The sequence below is a fragment of the Panthera leo genome, chromosome E1, assembly GCF_018350215.1.
Source record: "Panthera leo isolate Ple1 chromosome E1, P.leo_Ple1_pat1.1, whole genome shotgun sequence".
Classification (NCBI taxonomy): Eukaryota; Metazoa; Chordata; class Mammalia; order Carnivora; family Felidae; genus Panthera; species Panthera leo.
This window is the reverse complement of record NC_056692.1, coordinates 18,189,378-18,200,559: the sequence shown is the minus strand read 5'-3', so window position 1 is coordinate 18,200,559 and position 11,182 is coordinate 18,189,378. Positions and strand designations below refer to the sequence as shown.

The 11,182-nt window shown below is 54.4% G+C and overlaps 1 protein-coding gene across 1 annotated transcript; it reads left to right on the top strand.

Moving 5' to 3' along the window:
* Nucleotides 1-24: 24 nt before the first annotated feature.
* Nucleotides 25-11,179, top strand: TNFAIP1 (TNF alpha induced protein 1). Its single transcript, XM_042914666.1, has 7 exons — nucleotides 25-288; nucleotides 3,991-4,308; nucleotides 4,913-5,082; nucleotides 5,500-5,589; nucleotides 5,666-5,718; nucleotides 6,697-6,892; nucleotides 8,529-11,179. The coding sequence occupies exons 2-7, from the start codon at nucleotides 4,104-4,106 to the stop codon at nucleotides 8,763-8,765; spliced, it is 951 nt and encodes a 316-aa protein (XP_042770600.1). The 5' UTR covers nucleotides 25-288; nucleotides 3,991-4,103; the 3' UTR covers nucleotides 8,766-11,179.
* The last annotated feature ends 3 nt before the right edge of the window (nucleotides 11,180-11,182 follow it).

The following is an 11,182-nucleotide window of genomic DNA, read 5'->3' as shown; positions in this document are numbered from 1 at the left end:
CCCAGAGACCTTTGCGCCGGAAAGGCCGCAGGAAGTAGCTGTGCGCTCTCCGCGGAGTACTCCCAGGAGCCCTTCCCTCCCCCCGTGATTGGGTGCTGGGCATGCCCGGCCGTGGAGTCCGAGGCTGCCGGGCGGGCGGGGTTGCGCCGCGGCTCGGGGCGGGGTCCGCGCGCGGGCGAAGGATGTGAGCTCACAGCCCGGGATTGCTGGCGGGCAGGCGGCCACAGCCCAGGGCGGCACGGGGTCGGCTTGCAACCCAGCTAGGAGGAGAAGCGCCCGCCGCGGACGGTGAGAGCCGGGCTGAGGTTGCCCTGGGGGACAGGATGGACGGGCCCGGGGCTGGAGCAGAGAGCCCCACCCAGTCCTGGGGAAAAGGCATGGAACGGCTTAGGGGAGATGGAGAGCTCACATCTCCCACTGGGATGGGTGTCAGAATCGGTCTGTTTCTCGATGGTGAGGACGGGTGCGGGCCGGGGAAGACCACAGGGAGGCTGGGTCTCTCCAAATCTTTCCAGACCCTTTGGACGAAGCCTAAGATTTACACCTAAGATTTCTGCTACATCCGCCCCCTCAACCCAAGATCGGCTGCCCCCACCCTAGTGTGATGAATTTCTGGGTCCTTCTTCCTTTAGGACCCCACCTTTTTCCATGGCCGTGGTTGTTTTCCTGCCCTTAATTCTGCTTAGCTTCCCATCAGCCTCGCTGAGAGAGACGGATACGCCCTCAGCCCCAGGCAGACATCCCCAAATATCCACACACAAAGTCCGGAAGGAACAGCACTGAGGCTATCAGTGGAAACTTCATTCTCAGTGGAATTACTTTGTGGGGCGTCACCTGCCACAAGATTCCTGGAGCCCATTGGTCTGGGAAGAATCTGAGCGGGCGGCATCTGAGCTGACGTGGTCCAGGGCTCAAAGCAATTGCTTTGTAGGCTCCGTTGGCCGCCGCCTGGCCTTTGAGTTCCTTTACTTTAGCAGAGCATAGGTGCGCTTTCTTTATCCTGGGGAAATCGGGGCCAGACACAAAATACACGTGGAACTTGCTAAAACCTGTTAAGGGGTGGATTTATTCCTTTGGGGTGAGTGGAGGAAGGTGATTTCACACTATTCGTGTGTTACTTACTGATTGGGCAATCCGCCGGTGAGGGGTCATCTCATCCTTGGGGCAAGTGAGTCTCAGAAATTCAGAACTGCACACAGCAACCACTCTGGCCCTTTTTTGGACGGACATTCTTCCTAGGGACCTACCTAAATCTTTTTTAGGGACAATATCAATCTAACTGACATGTATTAAATACTTTAAAAAGTGCTTGGCATCGTGCTAAGTGCTGTTTTGGATAGCAGAGCAGTAAAGTTGGGGAAGCCAGCACGCTGCTCCTGTATTGCACCTGCAGGAGGTGATGTGTAACTGTAAATGTTTGCGTGTTGTGATAACTACATGAGGCAATTTCACGTTTTCTCGGTCTCTGTGACCAACAGTGTAGTCCAGGCCTTCACGTCTTGCCTAGACTGCTGCTTCCTCTGGTCTTCGCACGTGCTCTCTTGCACTCTTTAACAGTCCATTCTCTACACGGCAGCCAGAGTGATCTTTTCAAAGTGTGAGTAACTTGGATCCTATCACTCCCCTGCTTAAAACAGTCCAATCGATTGCTGTTGCAGTTAATATAAAATGCAGACTCTTTCGGGGCGCCTGGGTGGCTCAGTCGGTTAAGCATGCAACTTTGGCTCAAGTCATGATCTTGCAGTTCACAGGTTCGAGCCCCACATCGGGCTCTGTGCTGACAAGTCAGAGCCCAGAGCCTGCTTCAGATTCTGTGTCTCCCCCTCTCTCTGGCCCTCCCCTGCTCATGCTCTGTCTGTCTCTGTCTCAAAAATAAATAAAAACATTAAAAAAAATTTTTTTTAATGCAGACTCTTTAAATTTTTTAATGTTTATTTACTTTTGTTATTTTTTTAATTTTTTAAATGTTCATTTTTGAGAGAGAGAGAGAGAGAGAGAGAGACAGCGCAAGTGGGAGAGGGGCAGAGAGAGAGAGAGAGGACACAGAATCCAAAGCAGGCCTCAGGCCCCGAGCCGTCCGCACAGAGCCCAGTGTGGCACTCCAACTCACGAACTGTGAGATCATGACCTGAGCCCAAGTCGGAAGCCCAACCGACTGAGCCACCCAAGCACTCCTGTTTATTTTTGAGAGAGAGAGACAGACAGAGTGTGAGCAGGGGAGGGGCAGAGAGAGAGGGAGACACAGAATCCAAAGCAGGCTCCAGGCCCCCAAGCTGTCAGCACAGAGCCCGATGCAGGACTCGAATGCAAAAGCAGTGAGATCACGACCTGAGCCGAAGTCGGACACTACCCACTGAGCCACCCAGGCGCCCCTGCCTAAAATGCAGACTCTTTAATATGATCTGGCCCCTGCGTTACCTGACTTTACATCAAGCCAAGATGTGCACTAGACATCTTGGCCTTATTTCTGCTCCTAAAACTTGTGTCTAACTGAGAAACTTTGCACTTACTCTCCCATCTGTCTGGAATGCGCTTTCAGACTTCAGCTGGAATGTCGCCTTCCCAAAGAGGCTTTCCCTGTACTAATTAGTACTAATCCCTAGTCACCCTCTTGTCACTAGTTTATTTACTGCATTTCTTACCTTCTGGAACTGCTCGCTTATGTATTCATTTTCTAGCTAATTGTCTGGATCCTCCCCCTAGAATGTAAGCTCCGTGAGGCCATGACTTATTGTCTTCCGTATCCTCAGTGCCTGGCACATACCAGGGGCACAATAAATGCTAACTCTTATTATTTTTCTTCTGGTTAACACTGTGATGCTTCTTTATACTCCTTCGAGGCAAGGTCACTATCTTTTCATCTCTCTGTTCCTACTGCTTAACCTAGTAGGCACTCAGTATTGTTTTATTGCTGAATGAATTAAATGAAGTAATGTATATATTAAGTGCCTAGATTAGTACCTAGACCATAGTAAACATGCAGTGGATGTTTGCTTTTTTTTTTCCAGTGAATGCATTTTAGTGATTCCTTAGGAAACCGAAGCATATAGAATCTAGATCACGAGGAGTGACCTGGCTGTGCCCTCCTTTGCTTCCTCACTCCTCCCTCCTATGAATGCCTATCAGCGTTTCAGTTTCCAAATCACTTAATTGCTTTTAGATTTATCATCTGATCCTTTGGAGCCCTTTCTCCCCAGTCTTGTGGGTAGAACGAAAGGAAGAGATGGGGCTGCTGGGCCTCCTCTCAGGAAAAAGAAGTAAAAATAGCCATCCTGTCGTTGTTCTCTCCTGAAAAGTGGTGACAATTTCAGGAACTTGGGACAGGGCTGGGGCCAAGAAAGGGGAAGGTCAGGAAATCCCCCTGGGGCCAGAGTAACCTCTGCCAGGAACATTGGACGGTGCCCTCCCGCCTGGCTCATTCCGGGCTCTCCTGAAGCTGCTTTTACTTTCCTTTCTGAGGCCAGACTCCGGGCGGCGCTCACTGTGAGCACTGGTGCAGCTGCTTCTGAGCCTGGAATCTTTCGAAAGGAAACGCATCCTGTTCCTCTGGCTCCTGGGAATCTCCTGCGCTGGCAGGATTCCCAGTAGGTTTGGCGGGAAGTCTTGGGTCCTGGGAACCTTGGGAAGAAAATAATTGGAATAGGACTGTGGATCCCCAGGGTGCAGACTTCTGCTGCCCAGTCTGTGCCTCCAGCATCTCCGACTAACTCCAGGGGTTTGCTAGACCTCCTTGCTGCCTAGAGCTGAGCCGAGTCTCAGGGAGGCTGGTGAGATGGTGAGTGGGCTCTGGGAGACTGCTCTGGTTCCTGGTACCGGAAACAAGAGCAGGAGTGTCTTCTTTTGCTATTGCCCTAGGGCCTGAGCCTCTGCGAGGTCTAGGCAGCGGTCAAGGAGAGAATGACTGCACGGTCTCCTGGGATCTCCTGGCCCCTCTCGGCTGAGGGCTGTCCTCCGCTGACTCCTGTCTCCTCTCCCATCTCCTGTTCACAGTGCTGAGAGTATGAGGCTCTGGCCTCTACTGGCCGCTCACTCGTGATCCTTCCACCACGGCGGAGCCTTCCAAGCCGACCTCCTGCCGTGTGGTGATCTACCTGCAGCGGGAGATGTCAGGGGATACCTGTCTGTGCCCAGCGTCAGGCGCCAAGCCCAAGCTAGGCGGCTTCAAGGGAGGCGGCCTGGGCAACAAATACGTGCAGCTCAATGTGGGTGGCTCCCTGTACTACACCACCGTGCGGGCGCTAACCCGGCACGACACCATGCTCAAGGCCATGTTCAGCGGGCGCATGGAGGTGCTGACCGACAAAGAAGGTGAGGCGTTGGGGCTTGTTGGGCTGGCTTGAGGAGGGAAGGAAGTGTCCCTGAGGAAGTGCCTTTGGGGCAGCGCTTACACCTGGCAGAACTAGACTCTAGATTGACTTTTCCTGTTACCTAGTACAGGACTCCTTCACCTGGAGTCCTTGGAAGAGCTTCGGGATTCTTGGAAATCGGACGTGGAACAGTGTGTGCTTACCCGCTTTCCAGGGAGGAGATCCATACTTCTTAACTATTCACAGAGGACTAGATTCTCACAGGAACCATTGCTGTAGTGACTGGGCAGTACACGGAAGACAAGCAGGGCCCGGGGGTTTCCGTGCTCCCGGGAGGTGGGCCTGAGCCGTCCTGAGCTTCGGCGTCTGTGGGCTCTCTCAGGGCCCGGAGGGCCTCCGTCCCCACAGCACGTGCCAGTTCTTGGTCGAAGAACAGCCACAGGCCTAAGAGCTAGAGGTTGTGTTCTGCTTCTGTTACCCTATGGTGGGGGCTCTGGGCTTGCATGCTGCTTACCACCCGCCACCAGGCTTGTCAGGTGGCCTTCTCCTGCTGCTTGCGGCCTGGAGGCAGAGAGTCACCGTCTGGGGCCTGTCTGCATCCCCAGGCTGGATCCTCATAGACCGATGCGGAAAGCACTTCGGCACCATTTTGAATTACCTCCGAGATGACACCATCATCCTCCCGCAAAACCGGCAGGAAATCAAGGAATTGATGGCTGAAGCAAAATATTACCTCATTCAGGGGCTGGTGAACATGTGCCAGACTGCTCTGCAGGTACGGAGATACGGTCGCGTTAGGTTGAGGAGGTAGGGAGTTGGTCCTGTGCTTTGGGGACACTAAGGTCCAGTTCCCGGAAGGCTGTGTGACAAGTGCCGTGAGTCCAAACCAAGTTAGATACACCAGGTGGGTGTTGCCCAGGCCAAGGACGCTGGCAGCCAATCCATTTGTAAGGTGACGACTCAGGCGGTATGACTAAGCCCAGCTTCCGGTTTCTATGCCTTGATATCTGGATTTTAGGTTTTCTGGAAACGGGGTTCTGCCTGCGGGCTGGCAGTTTCTGTTGCCAGATGCCTCCACAACAAGCAGAGGGTGGCCTTGGCATAGGGGCTCTGACGGCTCCTGGGGAAAGCCTGGCTTAGCCTGGCAAGCAAGAGAGCTCAAAAAAGATTCTCGGCTGTGTGTGTCACCCAGGACAAGAAGGACTCCTACCAGCCCGTGTGCAACATCCCCATCATCACATCCCTGAAAGAGGAAGAGAGGCTCATCGAATCCTCCACCAAGGTACTGGCACCTCTGAGGGCTGCGGGCAGGGGCGGATGGGACCCTGGCCTGGCCCTCACGCTCTCCTCCCTCCCAGCCCGTGGTGAAGCTGCTGTACAATAGAAGCAACAACAAGTATTCCTACACCAGGTAGGGTGGGCATCTGGGGGCCGAGGGGGTGGGCGCCGGGGCTGGGGGAAGGCCCGCAGAAGTAGCTAGAACGACTGGCCAGCCAGCAACGGGGCGGCAGACCCAAGAGAAGCCGCCTGCACTCCCGGCAGGGTTGGGAAGGGCCCAGGTCTCAGGAGGGAAGAACGGAGAGTAGAAGGGAAATCAGAGCAGAGGCGTCTGGAACCTGGCGTGGGGCCCTGGCTGAGGATATAGATGAGAATGAACATGGAACAGCCCCCTACCCCAACGTGCCACGTCAGGCAGCTTGCCAGGTGTCTTCCCAGCATTATCTTATGAGGTGGACGAGGACGTAAGCCAGCCATTGTGCTTCACTGCTGGGCCACAGTTAGCTAGACCCAGAAGGCCGCAGGCTCAGTAAGTCCTGTGGACGGGCCTGTTGCCAGGATCACCCCTACAGCGAGGGAGGGGATCCTCCTGCCTCGATGGCAGCGAGACTCCTTCCTTATGGGCCTAATGAGAGGAGACCTCTCTCCTTCAGTTCTTTCTGCTTTAACTTGTTTTTTATGTGTGGAATTTTTTTTAAGTTTATTTTTACTTAAGAGCGCACACGTGTGAGTGCATGCAAGTTGGGGAGGGGCAGAGAGCAAGAGAGAGTCCCAGGCAGGCTTTGCATTGTTAGTGCAGAGCCCGATGCAGGGCTCAAACTCACGCACCATGAGATCAGGACCTGAGCCAAAGTCAGACGCTTGACCAACTGAGCCACCCAGGGGCCCCTCTCTCTGCTTTTAACTTAAGACCAACTCCCCTCTTTTTCCTCACAGGCCCCCAAACCCAGAGGGTGCCCCGTGACCCTTTCTCTTCCTGTTCCCTCTGGCATCTTGGCTTTTTCTCAGTTGTGCATGATGGGGAGGGACAGAGAGGAGACGCCCAGCTAGCCCCGTCTCTTGTGCCAGAACCTCATTCCTGGGCCCACCGGCCTTCATGGGTTTTTTTCAGCAACTCCGACGACCACCTGCTGAAAAACATCGAGCTGTTTGACAAGCTCTCCCTGCGCTTCAACGGCCGCGTGCTCTTCCTCAAGGACGTCATCGGCGATGAGATCTGCTGCTGGTCCTTCTATGGCCAGGGTCGCAAGCTGGCAGAGGTGTGCTGCACCTCCATCGTGTACGCCACGGAGAAGAAACAGACCAAGGTGTGGCAGGCTTCCCTCTGCGTGGGGGGGACGGGACACAGCAGCGCAGCCCCAGCTGTGCCTTTCACCACAGGGAGCAAAAAAGGAGTGCGATTTGCTCTGTCTCCCCCAAACCCACGTGATGGTGCTGGGCAGTTCCAGGAGTTCGGGGAGCGGCTGGGGAGCGCTTTCCTGGGTCAGCTGAGAGGCAGGGGCCACCGACCAGCAAGGGACAGCGTGGTGCAGGGGGAAGGACCGGGTCTTTGGAGTTGGCCCAGTTCGGGTTTGAATTCTGGTTCCGCCATTTACTAGTTTTCTGACATCGTCTGAGCCGTTTAAACCACGTGAGCCTCAGCTTCCTCATCTGCAAACATGGGGACGACAGTGTGAATTTAGCAGAAGCAGAACGAACACGAGACGGCTCCCAGGAGGAGCGGTGCAGGCTGGCGGAAGCAGCTGCTCTGATCTCTCCTCCGGCCCCTGCTCCTTGTGGGTTCCTGGTCACTCAGCTCAGCCTCTGCAGTGACCACATGGCGCCGGGTACGGGAGGGATTTGACAGGTGACCGTTAACACGGACCCCGCGAACCCCGTTCTCCCAGGCCGCAAGCGGGTGCTGTCCTCCCCAGGGAGTAGCTGCCCCGAGAATGTTTGTATGGGGGGGCGGCAGGGCTTCGCTGAGCCCGGAGGGCAGCTCATGTGGGGGACGGTCACATGGGTGAGGGCTCAAAGCCCCGAGCTCGTGTAGCACCTGCACAGCCACTGCAGTGCCCCCAGTTGGGCGGTCTGAGGGTTGGGGGTGGGGGACAGCTTATAGGAGGTGGCCCTGCTTCCTCCTGTCATTTTGGGGGTGGGACTCCCATGTGCACGTTTCAGTGGAGTCAAGATTCAGGGACAGGTCTCTGTGGGGGCTGGTTACACTGTGGAAGTGGCAGCAACACCCGTCACCTTCCTAAGTGCTTTCTCTTCCGTGAACTTTCTGAGCTCTCGCACCACACCTGTGAGACAGGCAGGGCTGGAAGCTCAAGTTAGGCTAGAATTCAGCTGCCTTGAACGCCATCCCTTTTTTTTTTTTTTTTTTGAGAGAGAGAGAGAGAGAGCACAAGTTGGGAAGGGGGGCAGAGGGAGAGAGACAGAATCTCAAGCAGGTTCCATGAGTGCGGAGCCCGGTGTGGGGCTCGATCCCGTGACCCTAGGCTCATGACCTGAGCCAAAACCGCGTCGGATGCTCAACCGACCGAGCCATCCGGGCACCCGCCCCCCGGTCTTTCATGTAATGTTCACAACTCTGAAGTAGATACGAACCCTGATTTTTTTACACATGTGGAAACCGAGGCCCGGCAGCTAGTAAATGGGGGGGCCATATTTAAGCCGAGGTCTGACCACAAAGCTCAGGCCCGACCCTCTACACGTACTAGTCTGTTGGCCTGGGACTGGGTGGGGCCCGGGCAGCGCGCTACGCTCTGGCACCCTGATGTCCACAGAGCGCACCTCCTCACATCTTCAGAGAGGCCTCCCTCCCTCACGAGCCGGAAGGCCGTCTGTCTTGTTGAGAGAGGTCAGGCGGCCTTGTAGAGCCAGCACAGACCCAAGGGCCCGGACGTGCGGCTCCCTCTCGTGGAGGAAACCTCATGGGGTTCTCTCGCCCCCTAATCCCAGGTGGAGTTCCCAGAGGCCCGAATCTATGAGGAGACTCTCAACGTCCTACTGTACGAGACCCCCCGAGTCCCCGACAACTCCTTATTGGAGGCCACCAGCCGTAGCCGCAGCCAGGCTTCCCCCAGTGAAGATGAGGAGGCCTTTGAACTGCGGGACCGTGTCCGCCGTATCCACGTCAAGCGCTACAGCACCTACGATGACCGGCAGCTCGGCCACCAGTCTACCCATCGCGACTGACGAGACCCTCAGGGAGTCAGGGCACAGGACACCCTGTCCCCCCTCCTGTGGAACCCTGCCCCACTGGCCACCCCACGCTGCTGCTGGCTGGGTTTCTGTCCCAGCACCCAGAGGCATGATAGGAAGTCAGAGGGCCTGAGCAGGAGAGGGACCACCTTCCTTTGCCCTGCTCCCTGAACACTTCAAGATGACCAAGTCCTGGACCCTTTGCTCGCCCTTCCTGACAGGGAGCTGCTGCTGCCCCCGGGGCCAATGGACTGACCAGCCCACCTCCCACAAAAACATTCCCCTTGGCCCTTTGTGGAGTACCCCTTTGCTCCACTGAGGGGCTACCTTTAGGCCTTTGTTGAGGTCCGTGGGGAATGGGTTCGTTCTGGTGCTGTGGAGGCCCAGTTTCTCACAGAAGGTGGGGCTCCTTCTTCCTTATGGTGTTTAAGCACAGGCTTCACAATTTTGTTTTTTAAAAAATTATCTAGGAAACGAATAGTTTTAAGTCTGTAACAATGAGGGCACTGGGTATTTGTGCTACCCCTTGAGGGTGCCAGGACCCTGGGCAGGGCAGAGCCCTTGGCCTTTCCTGATGCCTTTGGGATCAGTTTCTTTAAAGCACTTTGTACTTTTATTCAGGAGATTTGTATTCTGCCCTGACCCACATCATCTTTTTCTGACCGTAACCCCCTCTTTCCTGCAGAATCAGAGAGGGGCTAGAGAAGCAATAAAAACAAAACAAAAACCACCACCACCAAAAAAAATTTACTAGCTTTGGCTTTGCTGGGCTGCCCAAGCAGGTGGCCCAGAGAGCCCGCAGGAAGGAAGGATGTTTAAATTGGGAACCGTGGTGCCAAAAAGGCCCATGAGAAAGGACATTTTACCCCTACATCTTAAAGTCACATAACTGACTCTTAGAGTCTAACATGATTGCTCTTTTTGATTCTCTTGCCCTCAAGGCATGCTTTGCTTTACTCACCAGAAAGCCAAAGAGCCACCACAGGGGCCAGGAGCATGAGCCACAGTGGGAAGGCCGTGGAGCCTGTGGGCACTGCGCTTGGATGCCCATCCGAGGACAGTGACCATGAGCTCTGCGTCCCAAGCAGCCCTGTGCAGAGGTGGCATGTGCTTGGCCATATATCCACTGCCCCCCACCCCGTTCTCCTGGTTTTGTGTCCCGGCCGAGGGCAGTGGTTCTGCCTAGTGCTGCGCCTGGATGCAGGGTGATGTGAGCAGCCTGAGTCCCTTGAAAGGTTTCTTCATTTCTTTCTTGTTGGGTCACATGGCCACAGAGCTGCCAAGCACCAGCTTTTGGGCAAGGGTGCAAGTTCCTCCTCAGGGCTTTCGGTCACTGCCTTCTGTTTGGCTTGGCCCTTGGGAGGCTGCTTATCCAAATTCTTTTCCAAAAGAATGCTATCAGGGAGGGATCAGCCAGCCTAACAAAACAGCGTAGCCACTGGGTAGTAGCCACCTGGGAAGGAACACAGGTTATCAGGTTCATCTCTCCAGACTGCTGTCACGATAGCTAAGTGGCCTGCTTGTGGCTGACCTGATGGGCAAATGCCAGGCCAAGCTTAGCAGACACCCACAAGGACCTGAAATGACATGATGGGGCCCGAGAACTGTGACTAACCAGGCATTTACACTTGTCACAGCCTTGAAAATACAGACTTTCAGGCAAGGCACCCTGGTCATCGGCTCAAACACTTCTTTCAGCCTTCACTGGAGTAACAAGATGAAGACAAATCCATTTCTTTGGCCAGATTCCGGCTTTGGCTTTGTGGCTTTCCCACAGAGACTGGAATGCTCCTGCCGGAGGCCACTGGCCTATTTCCTCCGCTGCCCTCCTGAAGCCTTCTAATGCTCAAGGCCCAGCTCCCCACTGAGGTATTTTAATGCCTGTCCTTTGACCTCCCCAGTCCTGCAGCCTCTCTTTACTGCTTTGACATTTACATCCTCAGCTGTCTGAGTGGTGACCTGTCTCTTCCTGAGAAAGCACAGTAGTCCTGGACTGATGGAAACTATCTCCTTGGTCTTAAGAAAAATACTAACATTGAAATCACTGAAGTAACTTTAGCTTCTTTAGCCAGACTTTGTGGCATAAGGGCTTGGAGAATTTTCTTTTGAGTTCCTCAGGCCCAATCAGAAAGCAGCTCTTGGTTTTGTGTACTTTTCAACTCTGAGTAGCCCAGGGAAAGTAAACAGAAAGCATAAATGAAGGTCAAACCTTGTCGGTTTCTGAGAAAACTGGAAACTTGCTGGTGACCCCATGTAACCAGTACCGGGTGTTATTCGATTTCTTACCTGACTGACCTCTGCCTAAAGAATGGCCCAGCACTTCTTTGTCACATAACTGCAATTCTTTGTTGCTCAGCCTAGGTGATGGAAACAAACACTAATTTCTAATAAAATCGTGTTATGCTGCAGTG